At 44.7% G+C, this 17,312-nt stretch overlaps 1 protein-coding gene and 2 pseudogenes across 3 annotated transcripts in view; all 3 read right to left on the bottom strand.

Annotated features, from left to right (window-relative positions):
• LOC308169952 (tubulin alpha chain, testis-specific-like) overlaps positions 1 to 17,312 on the bottom strand; it is a 73,426-nt pseudogene that overhangs the window by 7,633 nt on the left and 48,481 nt on the right. The window lies entirely within an intron of this gene.
• On the bottom strand, positions 3,964 to 12,008 carry LOC308170434 (DNA excision repair protein ERCC-6-like; the record flags this gene model as incomplete). Its single annotated transcript, XM_080545225.1, has 6 exons — positions 3,964 to 4,047; positions 5,174 to 5,247; positions 5,978 to 6,929; positions 7,563 to 7,636; positions 9,811 to 10,188; positions 10,808 to 12,008. The coding sequence occupies 6 exons, from the start codon at positions 12,006 to 12,008 to the stop codon at positions 3,964 to 3,966; spliced, it is 2,763 nt and encodes a 920-aa protein (XP_080401351.1).
• Positions 14,317 to 16,102, bottom strand: LOC308170433 (DNA excision repair protein ERCC-6-like; annotated as a pseudogene). Its single transcript has one exon. The product of its transcript is annotated as a DNA excision repair protein ERCC-6-like (transcript).

Here is a 17,312-nt window from a genome sequence, read left to right as displayed (position 1 = left end):
CGCAGTTCAGGCCCGCAGAAGGCTCCCTCAGAAAGGTGCAAACTTCGGTTTCGATGGGGATGTCAGCAGCAGCGCCTGCTGCGTATTGCTCCCCGAGGAGCTGTGCCATGGCACTGACCGGAGCAGGTGCTCCTGCTGGGGCTCCTTCGTCCTCCTCAGAGTCGGGCGGCATGGCCTCATCTCCTCCAGCCAGTGGGATAGGGCCTTCCATCTCCACTGACTGTCCAAGTTCGAGCAGTTTGTTCTTTGCGGCCTCTCTCTGTGCATCCGTAAGAAAGGGCAGGTGTTTATAACGTGGATCCAACATTGACGAGATGATGGGTGCGGATGACACCAACTCCTCAGATTCGACCTGAATAAATAATGAAAAAGAATAATCAATTGGCAAATCAGAAAAAATGGCAACGCTGTACTGATTCAGGAAAAGGCCTACAATTTTTAACCCTACCTAACACATACCTTCATTCGGTGGCTGAGGGAAGACCGCACTTTGGCCTTGAATTCAGCGCATCTGGCCCCGTCATTTTCATTACGCAGGAGATGGGTGTTGAGGAGGCTGTAACATTAGGCAAGACATGTTTCTTTTTAAAGTGGTAAAATACTGTTTGTTTTTAAAGCATTTCATACACAAGGTAATTCAAATAAATGCTTTCTATAAAACTAGATAAAAGTTACATAGTAGTAGCCTAAGTTACAAAATTAGGAAGGGAGATAAAAATATATTTAATACCTGTAAGTGACTGGATACGTGTTGGAAATGGAGACCTCCTTCTCGCCAGACATGACCGTGGTTGCAGTCTTCAGGGCCTTCAGCACGGGCTGCGTTTCCTCCATCAGTTGCCAATACTCATCCTTCAGCTCCAGGACCCTGCCGTCCTGTAGCTTGGTCACCGTGCGATCTGACAGGACAGCTGCAACAGCCCATCGCTGCTCCTTGAGTCGGTCGAACATGTCGCATACGCTGTTCCATCGGGTTTTACACGATTGTATAAGCTTATGTGCTGGAAGGCCCATCTGCTCCTGTTTCTTCTGGAGTGCTTTGGTCGCCACAGTACTGTGGTTGAAGTGGCTCACGAGTTTGGCAGCGGCAGAGATGACACGATACAAGTACAGTGCAAAACCATCATGTATTGCTAGCTGGAGGGTGTGGGCGAAGCATGCTACGGAAATCCAGTTGACTCGGCTGGGTCTGTTGGCAGCAACTATATTTGCTGCGTTGTCGTGGACGCATGCAATAACGCGGCCTTCGATGTTCCACTGGGCTACAGAGTACCGTATTTTCCGGACTATAAGTCGCACCCGAGTATAAGTCGCAGCAGGCCAAAAATGGGGCATGAAGAGGAAAAAACTACATATAAGTCGCACTGGACTATAAGTCGCATGGTTCAAGGGAACGGGCTTGGCGGAATCAGCGGGGAAAGAAGACCCTGTTGAGCTTGACTCTAGTCTGGCACTGTGAAGAGACATGAGAGGATTTGTAAGCCCAGGAAGGACATAATTCACGTTAAAACTTCTTCTGAAAGGTTAGAAATACTTAAATTATCGAGTGTATAGCCAGGGCTAGCTAGCGCGTTGCTAACGAAGGTTAGCAAAATGGCGTCGCGGGAGCAAGCAAACAGGATGGAACAGCCTCTGAAAGGTAATAAATGACTTTAATATCGTGTATAACGTTCATAATAGCGTGTATAACGTTCATAATATAGTGCTTAATGTCCACATTGTCGAGTGTAACGACTATTTATCGTGTATAAGGCCATGACAAAGATAGCTTGGTGAAAAACGGAAGTAGTTAGGATGAAGGGCGGCCTACAAACAATGCAACATTGAACAGCCTCTGAAAGGTAATAAATGACTTTAATATCGTGTATAACGTTCATAATATCGTGTATAAGGTCCATAATATCATGTTTAATGTCCATATTGTCGTGTTTAATGTCCACATTGTCGAGTATAATGGCTATTCTATCGCGTATGTGGCGCTAGCGGAAGTAGCAAAATAGCCTCGCGGGGGTAATTTAGCAACATAGAACAGTCTCTGGAAGGAATAAATGACTTTAATATCGTTTATAACGTCCATAACATTGTGTATAAGGTCCATAACATCATGTTTAATGTCCACATTGTCGTGTTTAATGTCCACATTGTCAAGTATAATGGCTATTCTATCGTGTATGAGGCGCTAGCGGAAGTTACTCCTTGGTTCATGTCAGTCAGAGATTACCGTATGTCAGTTCATGTCAGTCAGAGATTATGAATTATTGATATATAAGTCGCACCTGACTAAGTCGCAGGACCAGCCAAAGTATGAAAAAAACCGCGACTTATAGTCCGGAAAATACGGTAATTTAGCTTCTCAGCTAGGACGTCAGCTGTGTGGCGACTGGGCAGACTTTCAGTGACCAGGACGGCTGAGACAATTTGCCAGTCTTCTTCGATGAAGTGAGCAGTGATTGTTATGTAACTCTCTGTATTGAGTGCCGTCCAGCAATCGGTAGTTATGGCAACCATGTTGCTATCTACTGCTAGCTTCTTTAGCAGGTGCTGCTTCGACTCCTGGTAGCGCATTTCGATGCGCCTGGTTATGGAACGTCGCGATGGAACAGGATATGCTGGCTCGACTATTTGCATCAGCGCACAAAATCCTCTACCCTCGACAAAACTGAGCGGCAGAATATCTGTTTCAATTAATTTGCAGATGGCCATCGTTATTTTCTCTTCTCGTTGTGCATCACACCTCCCGCGTATAAGATGAGGCATGATGGAGGGCTGAGAAGTACAAGGTAGCGAAGGAGCAGTCAGGGTCGGGTGTACGGCTTGCAGGTGGTATTTCATCGGGGTCGTCGTCGTATTATATTTATAGGTCACTGCGCAGTGTTTGCAATGAACGAGGTCGCCTTTCAGATCAAAATGCTCCCACACCAAGCTTCGTTTCGCTCGCTTCGCCATTTTCCAAGCAGTGTGTGTTCCAACAGTTTACCGCACAGCTGATTAATCAATTAAACATGCAAGGTGCCTTTCAGGAAGTAGTGGAGATCGTGCACCTATTACTGGAGGTCAGGTTACACTAACGTACGGGAACTTCCGTCATGCCGTACTGCGTTGTGAAATTCAATGCGAAGGCAAATGCAAAGTTCATTTCTCACACATAACGTGGACAAACTAATTTCCATTATTATTATTATAAAAAAATATATATATATATTAACGATTATCGAGCAAAATATTTTGTGATCGACCAAGACCTTATCGATCAATTAATCGATCATCGATCATTGATGCCCACCCCTACTAGGAACGGAGGGACTGAGCTTTCTATCCTTGGATTTCCTGTCAGTTGACGTCACTGTGTTGTGCTGAGCTGGTTTTCGCAACCAGGCTGGCTCTGTGTTTGATGCAATGCTGTCAGCTAGCTGCATATGCAACTCTGACTCAGCCTTCATCAGGTCCTGAGCTTTTTGCACCCTGTTCTGTATGTAGTGGTGTGCTTCTTGATCCTCAGGGGCATCTTCATGGTTATCCACTTCTTTTGAGAACATGGTCATGATCATGCATCCAAAACCTCTTGAACGGACATGTCTATTGCCTTACAATCAGATAACAACTCAAGAGACTTGTCTATTGGAGAATCATGGTTGCTGTTTAGCAATTCTTCCTCACTTGCATCTTTTGAAGTGGGTTCTTCATTGTCAATACTTTCATCTACAGCTAGATCAATGAAGTTGTTACTGAGATTTTGGACATCATCCTCATCACCCGACCCAGATTGAGTAAGATCCACCAATGCAGGAGAGTTGTTGAAATTGGACTCATGGCTAGGAACGGAGGGACTGAGCTTTCTATCCTTGGATTTCCTGTCAGTTGACGTCACTGTGTTGTGCTGAGCTGGTTTTCGCAACCAGGCTGGCTCTGTGTTTGATGCAATGCTGTCAGCTAGCTGCATATGCAACTCTGACTCAGCCTTCATCAGGTCCTGAGCTTTTTGCACCCTGTTCTGTATGTAGTGGTGTGCTTCTTGATCCTCAGGGGCATCTTCATGGTTATCCACTTCTTTTGAGAACATGAGGTCATGATCAGAGATCCCAAATATCTCCATGGAGTGAAGGGTGGCAATGTGCTCATCCAACTGAGTATCTGTGCGCCTTTGTCTGGAGTGCAGTGACTGCAACTGCAACTGTGTTGATGAAGATCGCGTGTCCTGCAGTGTGAAAAGTTCTTTCAAGTCTTGTTTGCTGAAGTACCGGAATGGATTTTTCTTGTCCCCGGTGGTCTGTCTGAGCAAGGAGTCTTTGAACACCTGCCGTCTGTATATCTTCTCCTCCACTGTGCCACAAGTGATCAGTCTGTATATAATGACATTTTCAGTTTGTCCAATGCGATAGGCCCTGTCAACAGCCTGGGCGTCAGTGGCTGGATTCCAACTGGGATCAAAAATAACAACTCTGTTTGCCGCTGTTAATGTGATGCCAACTCCTCCCACTTGAGTGGTCAGGAGAAACACAGAGTAGTGCTTGCTGGTCTGGAAAAGTGAGATCCGTCTCTCCTCACATTTCAAACAATTTCAGAGTCTGCAGTGACTGAGGGATGTCCTAAATTTTAGAGAAGGTATTTTAACTCTTCATTTACTGACTTGCCGGTATAGTTGTATTGTCATAAGCTGAATTTCAGGATCACCACTTCTGATGTCAATTGCCTTCAAAAAGAAACTCAGCGCATCTTGTAATTTCCCTTCAGTGGAACATTGCTTTCCCATATTCACTAAGGTTTCATACCTCTTCCTCTCCGTCACAGATGGGGAATCACTGTTGAGGGGTTCAGCTTTTTGCAATGTGCAATCTCTGCCAGTAGTACACTGGTCCATTCTTTCATCAGAAGCAAGTTCAAGATCATTGGTAGATTCCTCCAGACTACTTTCTTCCTCCTCTCCAATATCAGATTCAGCAACATGCATAGACTCAAGTCCCTCTTCCTCACTCTCTTCAGCAGATTCAGCAACATGCATAGACTCCAGTCCCTCTTCCTCACTCTCTTCAGCAGATTCAGCAACATGCAAAGACTCAAGTCCCCCTTCCTCACTCTCTTCAGCATTCTCAGTGTTTAAAGTTTCCCCAGTGGGTTCCTCCTCCTCCATGAGGGACTCCTCATGAGATCCACCTTTCTCACCTCCATCACTTACATCATTAGACTGCTCCTGTGAAACTTCGTCTGTGTTATCTTCTGTGTCACTGAGGTCTTCCACATCTTCCATTACTGATTCCACAAGGGAGCGTCTTGAGGCCACAGAGGTGTTCAATCCAAAGCTTTTCCTGACCTTGAAGGAACTGGTTCTGACAGATTTTGGTGTAGAGGATCCAAAATCTTTGAAAGATTCATCCAATCCACTGGTCGTCAAGTGGGGTGTCTTCCTCATCCTCCTCACTATCATAGATTACTGCTACTCGTTTCTTTTTTCGGACAGATGTAATAAATGAGTTATCTGCGCTGTGGTATGAGTCAGATGCAAGGGAGTCACTGGCAGTTCCTACATTCTGTTCAACAGCTCTATTCTTAGTAGGCCTTTCATCTGGATGTAAACTGTCATCCATCAGGAACCCAGAATTCCCCTCATGGATATCATCCTCCTCTGGAAACATATCAGTAGCACTGTCTTCTAACTGTAAATTGAAGTTTCCTTCAAAAGCCTCAATCCCAGCATCAATTTTCAAAGGTGTGTCTGCATGACTCCCTTGGCTCATCTTGGACATCTGCAGGATGTCCTTCATGGATTTGACAGGAGAGTCCCTCTCTTCCATAGTGGAATTATCTTGGTATAATGACAAGTTCTGCCATTGTGGGGATGCATTTACATGTTGTGGTGCATCTTCATCAACAGCTGAGGAAACATTATGGCTTGTGCTATTCTCCAAACCAATAACATTGTCATCTTTCACAGTTGATGATGCATCCAAAACCTCTTGAACGGACATGTCTATTGCCTTACAATCAGATAACAACTCAAGAGACTTGTCTATTGGAGAATCATGGTTGCTGTTTAGCAATTCTTCCTCACTTGCATCTTTTGAAGTGGGTTCTTCATTGTCAATACTTTCATCTACAGCTAGATCAATGAAGTTGTTACTGAGATTTTGGACATCATCCTCATCACCCGACCCAGATTGAGTAAGATCCACCAATGCAGGAGAGTTGTTGAAATTGGACTCATGGCTAGGAACGGAGGGACTGAGCTTTCTATCCTTGGATTTCCTGTCAGTTGACGTCACTGTGTTGTGCTGAGCTGGTTTTCGCAACCAGGCTGGCTCTGTGTTTGATGCAATGCTGTCAGCTAGCTGCATATGCAACTCTGACTCAGCCTTCATCAGGTCCTGAGCTTTTTGCACCCTGTTCTGTATGTAGTGGTGTGCTTCTTGATCCTCAGGGGCATCTTCATGGTTATCCACTTCTTTTGAGAACATGAGGTCATGATCAGAGATCCCAAATATCTCCATGGAGTGAAGGGTGGCAATGTGCTCATCCAACTGAGTATCTGTGCGCCTTTGTCTGGAGTGCAGTGACTGCAACTGCAACTGTGTTGATGAAGATCGCGTGTCCTGCAGTGTGAAAAGTTCTTTCAAGTCTTGTTTGCTGAAGTACCGGAATGGATTTTTCTTGTCCCCGGTGGTCTGTCTGAGCAAGGAGTCTTTGAACACCTGCCGTCTGTATATCTTCTCCTCCACTGTGCCACAAGTGATCAGTCTGTATATAATGACATTTTCAGTTTGTCCAATGCGATAGGCCCTGTCAACAGCCTGGGCGTCAGTGGCTGGATTCCAACTGGGATCAAAAATAACAACTCTGTTTGCCGCTGTTAATGTGATGCCAACTCCTCCCACTTGAGTGGTCAGGAGAAACACAGAGTAGTGCTTGCTGGTCTGGAAAAGTGAGATCCGTCTCTCCTCATATTTCAAACAATTTCAGAGTCTGCAGTGACTGAGGGATGTCCTAAATTTTAGAGAAGGTATTTTAACTCTTCATTTACTGACTTGCCGGTATAGTTGTATTGTCATAAGCTGAATTTCAGGATCACCACTTCTGATGTCAATTGCCTTCAAAAAGAAACTCAGCGCATCTTGTAATTTCCCTTCAGTGTAACATTGCTTTCCCATATTCACTAAGGTTTCATACCTCTTCCCCTCCGTCACAGATGGGGAATCACTGTTGAGGGGTTCAGCTTTTTGCAATGTGCAATCTCTGTCAGTAGTACACTGGTCCATTCTTTCATCAGAAGCAAGTTCAAGATCATTGGTAGATTCCTCCAGACTACTTTCTTCCTCCTCTCCAATATCAGATTCAGCAACATGCATAGACTCAAGTCCCTCTTCCTCACTCTCTTCAGCAGATTCAGCAACATGCATAGACTCCAGTCCCTCTTCCTCACTCTCTTCAGCAGATTCAGCAACATGCAAAGACTCAAGTCCCCCTTCCTCACTCTCTTCAGCATTCTCAGTGTTTAAAGTTTCCCCAGTGGGTTCCTCCTCCTCCATGAGGGACTCCTCATGAGATCCACCTTTCTCACCTCCATCACTTACATCATTAGACTGCTCCTGTGAAACTTCGTCTGTGTTATCTTCTGTGTCACTGAGGTCTTCCACATCTTCAATTACTGATTCCACAAGGGAGCGTCTTGAGGCCACAGAGGTGTTCAATCCAAAGCTTTTCCTGACCTTGAAGGAACTGGTTCTGACAGATTTTGGTGTAGAGGATCCTAAATCTTTGAAAGATTCATCCAATCCACTGGTCATCAAGTGGGGTGTCTCCTCATCCTCCTCACTATAATAGATTACTGCTACTCGTTTCTTTTTTCGGACAGATGTAATAAATGAGTTATCTGCGCTGTGGTATGAGTCAGATGCAAGGGAGTCACTGGCAGTTCCTACATTCTGTTCAACAGCTCTATTCTTAGTAGGCCTTTCATCTGGATGTAAACTGTCATCCATCAGGAACCCAGAATTCCCCTCATGGATATCATCCTCCTCTGGAAACATATCAGTAGCACTGTCTTCTAACTGTAAATTGAAGTTTCCTTCAAAAGCCTCAATCCCAGCATCAATTTTCAAAGGTGTGTCTGCATGACTCCCTTGGCTCATCTTGGACATCTGCAGGATGTCCTTCATGGATTTGACAGGAGAGTCCCTCTCTTCCATAGTGGAATTATCTTGGTATAATGACAAGTTCTGCCATTGTGGGGATGCATTTACATGTTGTGGTGCATCTTCATCAACAGCTGAGGAAACATTCTGGCTTGTGCTATTCTCCAAACCAATAACATTGTCATCTTTCACAGTTGATGATGCATCCAAACCTCTTGAACGGACATGTCTATTGCCTTACAATCAGATAACAACTCAAGAGACTTGTCTATTGGAGAATCATGGTTGCTGTTTAGCAATTCTTCCTCACTTGCATCTTTTGAAGTGGGTTCTTCATTGTCAATACTTTCATCTACAGCTAGATCAATGAAGTTGTTACTGAGATTTTGGACATCATCCTCATCACCCGACCCAGATTGAGTAAGATCCACCAATGCAGGAGAGTTGTTGAAATTGGACTCATGGCTAGGAACGGAGGGACTGAGCTTTCTATCCTTGGATTTCCTGTCAGTTGACGTCACTGTGTTGTGCTGAGCTGGTTTTCGCAACCAGGCTGGCTCTGTGTTTGATGCAATGCTGTCAGCTAGCTGCATATGCAACTCTGACTCAGCCTTCATCAGGTCCTGAGCTTTTTGCACCCTGTTCTGTATGTAGTGGTGTGCTTCTTGATCCTCAGGGGCATCTTCATGGTTATCCACTTCTTTTGAGAACATGAGGTCATGATCATGCATCCAAAACCTCTTGAACGGACATGTCTATTGCCTTACAATCAGATAACAACTCAAGAGACTTGTCTATTGGAGAATCATGGATGCTGTTTAGCAATTCTTCCTCACTTGCATCTTTTGAAGTGGGTTCTTCATTGTCAATACTTTCATCTACAGCTAGATCAATGAAGTTGTTACTGAGATTTTGGACATCATCCTCATCACCCGACCCAGATTGAGTAAGATCCACCAATGCAGGAGAGTTGTTGAAATTGGACTCATGGCTAGGAACGGAGGGACTGAGCTTTCTATCCTTGGATTTCCTGTCAGTTGACGTCACTGTGTTGTGCTGAGCTGGTTTTCGCAACCAGGCTGGCTCTGTGTTTGATGCAATGCTGTCAGCTAGCTGCATATGCAACTCTGACTCAGCCTTCATCAGGTCCTGAGCTTTTTGCACCCTGTTCTGTATGTAGTGGTGTGCTTCTTGATCCTCAGGGGCATCTTCATGGTTATCCACTTCTTTTGAGAACATGAGGTCATGATCAGAGATCCCAAATATCTCCATGGAGTGAAGGGTGGCAATGTGCTCATCCAACTGAGTATCTGTGCGCCTTTATCTGGAGTGCAGTGACTGCAACTGCAACTGTGTTGATGAAGATCGCGTGTCCTGCAGTGTGAAAAGTTCTTTCAAGTCTTGTTTGCTGAAGTACCGGAATGGATTTTTCTTGTCCCCGGTGGTCTGTCTGATCAAGGAGTCTTTGAACACCTGCCGTCTGTATATCTTCTCCTCCACTGTGCCACAAGTGATCAGTCTGTATATAATGACATTTTCAGTTTGTCCAATGCGATAGGCCCTGTCAACAGCCTGGGCGTCAGTGGCTGGAGTCCAACTGGGATCAAAAATAACAACTCTGTTTGCCGCTGTTAATGTGATGCCAACTCCTCCCACTTGAGTGGTCAGGAGAAACACAGAGTAGTGCTTGCTGGTCTGGAAAAGTGAGATCCGTCTCTCTCTCTCTCCGTGAGTTGAGTAACAGTGCCATCAATTCTTACTACCTTGAAACGCTTGTTGACTAGAATCCGTTCGATGATGTCCAACATCTTCCTTGACTGTGAGAAAACAAGTGTGCGATGGCCTTCTTGCTGCAGCTTCTCCAACAGTGCAATAAGAAACAGAAGTTTCCCAGATTCTGACATAAGGGTTTCATCAGAAATGTTGTCAATTCTGTTGGCAGCGGTCTCATTTTCATCTTCTTGAAGGTTTGTGCCTGTTCCTTCTTCAAGGCCTAACTGAGCAACCACCCTAGCAGGGAGAAGTCTTGGGTGGTCACACAATTTCTTTAAGATATTCAGTTCAGCTGCCCCGCGGTGGCGTAGCGGTCTAAGCACTAGCCACTAGTGCAAGCTGCCCACCGGGGACTGGGATCGAATCCCGGTCTCGCCAGACCCGGATATGGCCGAGGCACACAGGGAGCGGCATATTGAGCGGCCGCTCCAGAGGGCGGTATAGGACTATTTCCGGACAAGGATCCGTCGCGCAACAGCGCCCCCGGGGTGCCGGAATAACGGTGCTGGGCTCGAGGAGCCAGTCAGCTAGTCTGCCTGGCGATCTCCTCTGGGGCTGCCGGCCACGGGGTCGTGCGGCGGATCCTACGCAATAGGCAGGGGATAATTGGATACTAGGTTGGGTGCAATTGGATACTAAATTGGGTGAAAAAAGGGATAAAATCAGAAAAACAAATTTAATTAAAAAAAAAGACTGCGGTGCTAGACCACTGGACCTGGACCACCCCTGGCCACGCATTGAAAAGTTGTGTTGAATGCATTCTTAAACTGAAATACATTTTCATAAACATTTGTGTGCCTGATGAATTATGAATTGCTATAATTACATCTAAGGTATGTTCTGTCAGCCTCCAGTCTTGTCATGTTATAGCCATATTAAAATATATATAAACCTGAAGATATTCAGTTCAGCTAACGGTGACTTGGTGGTCATCAGCAGCTCCTTGATGTGATCCAGTGATATGAACTGGTTGTAGATGCCCTCTTGAATTGGGCTCAAGTAAGTCCAGATGATTAGGTCGTTCTTCCTGGTAAGAGTTGGCATTATTGCACCACCATTATTTAGCGGTTGGTTTTCCTTCCCTTCTGACTCCAAGTCTTTTTCACTGGCTTTTGTACAGTGTTGCTTTTTGCTCTGCACTTCTGCCTTTGTCCTCCTCAGGAAGTATGGACTTATGATGGCCATGAGGTTCTCTGACATCCTGAGTCCCAGTGCCTTCTCACCAGGGGTGGCATCCTTCTCCCTTGCACGGGTGATGGGATTTTCATACTCTGTTTTGAAGGTTTTAGATGTACCAAGGAGTGCCCCATGATGACAAGCAAAATCAAAAAGAGGCCACATTTCTCTCAGGTTATTCTGTACAGGGGTGCCTGTAAGAAGTAGACGATTTCTGGCAGGTATCGCGTGAGCACTTTTGGCAGTTTTAGTTGATGGGGATTTGATCTTGTGTGCCTCGTCCAAGATGACATAATCCCATTCGAATTCTTTGCCGTCGTAAGATGCGAGAAGCATCCTGTTGCGTTCTGATTTGCTTGTACCATGGAACTCTTTAACTCTCATTCCAGGAGTCCATTTGGCAAATTCTTTGATCCAGTTCTTGATGAGTGAGGTTGGCATGACAAGCAGAGTATGTTTCACCAATTCAGCATCATACATACCAGAGAGAAATGATATCACCTGAATTGTCTTCCCTAAGCCCATGTCATCGGCAAGGATTCCTCCATTCCGGCCATCTCTGTGGAGACCATGCATGAAAGCAACTCCTTCTTTCTGATAATCATAGAGTTTGTCATAAAGTTCTTTGAAAAGCATAAGACCACTGTTGTTAACATCAACACACTCTTCATCATCATCATCATCAGATTCTTGCCGTGCCATCTCTTTAATTTTCTTGATCATATTCTGAATTCTTTCATTTGGGTGGATGCCATGGGCCAATTTAAACCGTTCCAGCGATTTTGACATGTTTCCTTTTCTGGCAGCATCTTTTCCATCCTGAATGTACCTTTGGTAGATGTCCACCTCCTCAGTGTCAATTGACAATGACTTCTCTAATTTGTTAGACATCTCATCAATTCGCAGATCTTCGACGTTGCCCTGCGAGACGTCCATGCTCAGTCTTCGGGTCGTTTTTCTTATTCAGTATTCATCAGGTATTATTATTATTATTATTCAGTATTCATCAGCATTCATCTTATTCAGCCTTCATCAGGTCCTGAGCTTTTTGCACCCTGTTCTGTATGTAGTGGTGTGCTTCTTGATCCTCAGGGGCATCTTCATGGTTATCCACTTATATCTTCTCCTCCACTGTGCCACAAGTGATCAGTCTGTATATAATGACATTTTCAGTTTGTCCAATGCGATAGGCCCTGTCAACAGCCTGGGCGTCAGTGGCTGGATTCCAACTGGGATCAAAAATAACAACTCTGTTTGCCGCTGTTAATGTGATGCCAACTCCTCCCACTTGAGTGGTCAGGAGAAACACAGAGTAGTGCTTGCTGGTCTGGAAAAGTGAGATCCGTCTCTCCTCACATTTCAAACAATTTCAGAGTCTGCAGTGACTGAGGGATGTCCTAAATTTTAGAGAAGGTATTTTAACTCTTCATTTACTGACTTGCCGGTATAGTTGTATTGTCATAAGCTGAATTTCAGGATCACCACTTCTGATGTCAATTGCCTTCAAAAAGAAACTCAGCGCATCTTGTAATTTCCCTTCAGTGTAACATTGCTTTCCCATATTCACTAAGGTTTCATACCTCTTCCCCTCCGTCACAGATGGGGAATCACTGTTGAGGGGTTCAGCTTTTTGCAATGTGCAATCTCTGCCAGTAGTACACTGGTCCATTCTTTCATCAGAAGCAAGTTCAAGATCATTGGTAGATTCCTCCAGACTACTTTCTTCCTCCTCTCCAATATCAGATTCAGCAACATGCATAGACTCAAGTCCCTCTTCCTCACTCTCTTCAGCAGATTCAGCAACATGCATAGACTCCAGTCCCTCTTCCTCACTCTCTTCAGCAGATTCAGCAACATGCAAAGACTCAAGTCCCCCTTCCTCACTCTCTTCAGCATTCTCAGTGTTTAAAGTTTCCCCAGTGGGTTCCTCCTCCTCCATGAGGGACTCCTCATGAGATCCACCTTTCTCACCTCCATCACTTACATCATTAGACTGCTCCTGTGAAACTTCGTCTGTGTTATCTTCTGTGTCACTGAGGTCTTCCACATCTTCAATTACTGATTCCACAAGGGAGCGTCTTGAGGCCACAGAGGTGTTCAATCCAAAGCTTTTCCTGACCTTGAAGGAACTGGTTCTGACAGATTTTGGTGTAGAGGATCCTAAATCTTTGAAAGATTCATCCAATCCACTGGTCATCAAGTGGGGTGTCTCCTCATCCTCCTCACTATAATAGATTACTGCTACTCGTTTCTTTTTTCGGACAGATGTAATAAATGAGTTATCTGCGCTGTGGTATGAGTCAGATGCAAGGGAGTCACTGGCAGTTCCTACATTCTGTTCAACAGCTCTATTCTTAGTAGGCCTTTCATCTGGATGTAAACTGTCATCCATCAGGAACCCAGAATTCCCCTCATGGATATCATCCTCCTCTGGAAACATATCAGTAGCACTGTCTTCTAACTGTAAATTGAAGTTTCCTTCAAAAGCCTCAATCCCAGCATCAATTTTCAAAGGTGTGTCTGCATGACTCCCTTGGCTCATCTTGGACATCTGCAGGATGTCCTTCATGGATTTGACAGGAGAGTCCCTCTCTTCCATAGTGGAATTATCTTGGTATAATGACAAGTTCTGCCATTGTGGGGATGCATTTACATGTTGTGGTGCATCTTCATCAACAGCTGAGGAAACATTCTGGCTTGTGCTATTCTCCAAACCAATAACATTGTCATCTTTCACAGTTGATGATGCATCCAAAACCTCTTGAACGGACATGTCTATTGCCTTACAATCAGATAACAACTCAAGAGACTTGTCTATTGGAGAATCATGGTTGCTGTTTAGCAATTCTTCCTCACTTGCATCTTTTGAAGTGGGTTCTTCATTGTCAATACTTTCATCTACAGCTAGATCAATGAAGTTGTTACTGAGATTTTGGACATCATCCTCATCACCCGACCCAGATTGAGTAAGATCCACCAATGCAGGAGAGTTGTTGAAATTGGACTCATGGCTAGGAACGGAGGGACTGAGCTTTCTATCCTTGGATTTCCTGTCAGTTGACGTCACTGTGTTGTGCTGAGCTGGTTTTCGCAACCAGGCTGGCTCTGTGTTTGATGCAATGCTGTCAGCTAGCTGCATATGCAACTCTGACTCAGCCTTCATCAGGTCCTGAGCTTTTTGCACCCTGTTCTGTATGTAGTGGTGTGCTTCTTGATCCTCAGGGGCATCTTCATGGTTATCCACTTATATCTTCTCCTCCACTGTGCCACAAGTGATCAGTCTGTATATAATGACATTTTCAGTTTGTCCAATGCGATAGGCCCTGTCAACAGCCTGGGCGTCAGTGGCTGGATTCCAACTGGGATCAAAAATAACAACTCTGTTTGCCGCTGTTAATGTGATGCCAACTCCTCCCACTTGAGTGGTCAGGAGAAACACAGAGTAGTGCTTGCTGGTCTGGAAAAGTGAGATCCGTCTCTCTCTCTCTCTCCGTGAGTTGAGTAACAGTGCCATCAATTCTTACTACCTTGAAACGCTTGTTGACTAGAATCCGTTCGATGATGTCCAACATCTTCCTTGACTGTGAGAAAACAAGTGTGCGATGGACTTCTTGCTGCAGCTTCTCCAACAGTGCAATAAGAAACAGAAGTTTCCCAGATTCTGACATAAGGGTTTCATCAGAAATGTTGTCAATTCTGTTGGCAGCGGTCTCATTTTCATCTTCTTGAAGGTTTGTGCCTGTTCCTTCTTCAAGGCCTAACTGAGCAACCGCCCTAGCAGGGAGAAGTCTTGGGTGGTCACACAATTTCTTTAAGATATTCAGTTCAGCTAACGGTGACTTGGTGGTCATCAGCAGCTCCTTGATGTGATCCAGTGATATGAACTGGTTGTAGATGCCCTCTTGAATTGGCCTCAAGTAAGTCCAGATGATTAGGTCGTTCTTCCTGGTAAGAGTTGGCATTATTGCACCACCATTATTTAGCGGTTGGTTTTCCTTCTCTTCTGACTGCAAGTCTTTTTCACTGGCTTTTGTACAGTGTTGCTTTTTGCTCTGCACTTCTGCCTTTGTCCTCCTCAGGAAGTATGGACTTATGATGGCCATGAGGTTCTCTGACATCCTGAGTCCCAGTGCCTTCTCACCAGGGGTGGCATCCTTCTCCCTTGCACGGGTGATGGGATTTTCATACTCTGTTTTGAAGGTTTTAGATGTACCAAGGAGTGCCCCATGATGACAAGCAAAATCAAAAAGAGGCCACATTTCTCTCAGGTTATTCTGTACAGGGGTGCCTGTAAGAAGTAGACGATTTCTGGCAGGTATCGCGTGAGCACTTTTGGCAGTTTTAGTTGATGGGGATTTGATCTTGTGTGCCTCGTCCAAGATGACATAATCCCATTCGAATTCTTTGCCGTCGTAAGATGCGAGAAGCATCCTGTTGCGTTCTGATTTGCTTGTACCATGGAACTCTTTAACTCTCATTCCAGGAGTCCATTTGGCAAATTCTTTGATCCAGTTCTTGATGAGTGAGGTTGGCATGTCAAGCAGAGTATGTTTCACCAATTCAGCATCATACATACCAGAGAGAAATGATATCACCTGAATTGTCTTCCCTAAGCCCATGTCATCGGCAAGGATTCCTCCATTCCGGCCATCTCTGTGGAGACCATACATGAAAGCAACTCCTTCTTTCTGATAATCATAGAGTTTGTCATAAAGTTCTTTGAAAAGCATAAGACCACTGTTGTTAACATCAACACACTCTTCATCATCATCATCATCAGATTCTTGCCGTGCCATCTCTTTAATTTTCTTGATCATATTCTGAATTCTTTCATTTGGGTGGATGCCATGGGCCAATTTAAACAGTTCCAGCGATTTTGACATGTTTCCTTTTCTGGCAGCATCTTTTCCATCCTGAATGTACCTTTGGTAGATGTCCACCTCCTCAGTGTCAATTGACAATGACTTCTCTAATTTGTTAGACATCTCATCAATTCGCAGATCTTCGACGTTGCCCTGCGAGACGTCCATGCTCAGTCTTCGGGTCGTTTTTCTTATTCAGTATTCATCAGGTATTATTATGATTATTATTCAGTATTCATCAGCATTCATCTTATTCAGCCTTCATCAGGTCCTGAGCTTTTTGCACCCTGTTCTGTATGTAGTGGTGTGCTTCTTGATCCTCAGGGGCATCTTCATGGTTATCCACTTATATCTTCTCCTCCACTGTGCCACAAGTGATCAGTCTGTATATAATGACATTTTCAGTTTGTCCAATGCGATAGGCCCTGTCAACAGCCTGGGCGTCAGTGGCTGGATTCCAACTGGGATCAAAAATAACAACTCTGTTTGCCGCTGTTAATGTGATGCCAACTCCTCCCACTTGAGTGGTCAGGAGAAACACAGAGTAGTGCTTGCTGGTCTGGAAAAGTGAGATCCGTCTCTCCTCACATTTCAAACAATTTCAGAGTCTGCAGTGACTGAGGGATGTCCTAAATTTTAGAGAAGGTATTTTAACTCTTCATTTACTGACTTGCCGGTATAGTTGTATTGTCATAAGCTGAATTTCAGGATCACCACTTCTGATGTCAATTGCCTTCAAAAAGAAACTCAGCGCATCTTGTAATTTCCCTTCAGTGTAACATTGCTTTCCCATATTCACTAAGGTTTCATACCTCTTCCCCTCCGTCACAGATGGGGAATCACTGTTGAGGGGTTCAGCTTTTTGCAATGTGCAATCTCTGCCAGTAGTACACTGGTCCATTCTTTCATCAGAAGCAAGTTCAAGATCATTGGTAGATTCCTCCAGACTACTTTCTTCCTCCTCTCCAATATCAGATTCAGCAACATGCATAGACTCAAGTCCCTCTTCCTCACTCTCTTCAGCAGATTCAGCAACATGCATAGACTCCAGTCCCTCTTCCTCACTCTCTTCAGCAGATTCAGCAACATGCAAAGACTCAAGTCCCCCTTCCTCACTCTCTTCAGCATTCTCAGTGTTTAAAGTTTCCCCAGTGGGTTCCTCCTCCTCCATGAGGGACTCCTCATGAGATCCACCTTTCTCACCTCCATCACTTACATCATTAGACTGCTCCTGTGAAACTTCGTCTGTGTTATCTTCTGTGTCACTGAGGTCTTCCACATCTTCAATTACTGATTCCACAAGGGAGCGTCTTGAGGCCACAGAGGTGTTCAATCCAAAGCTTTTCCTGACCTTGAAGGAACTGGTTCTGACAGATTT

This window comes from Nansenia antarctica, assembly GCF_963989245.1.
Source record: "Nansenia antarctica genome assembly, chromosome: 14".
NCBI classification, from domain to species: Eukaryota; Metazoa; Chordata; class Actinopteri; order Argentiniformes; family Microstomatidae; genus Nansenia; species Nansenia antarctica.
This window is presented reverse-complemented; position numbering and strand designations above follow the sequence as displayed.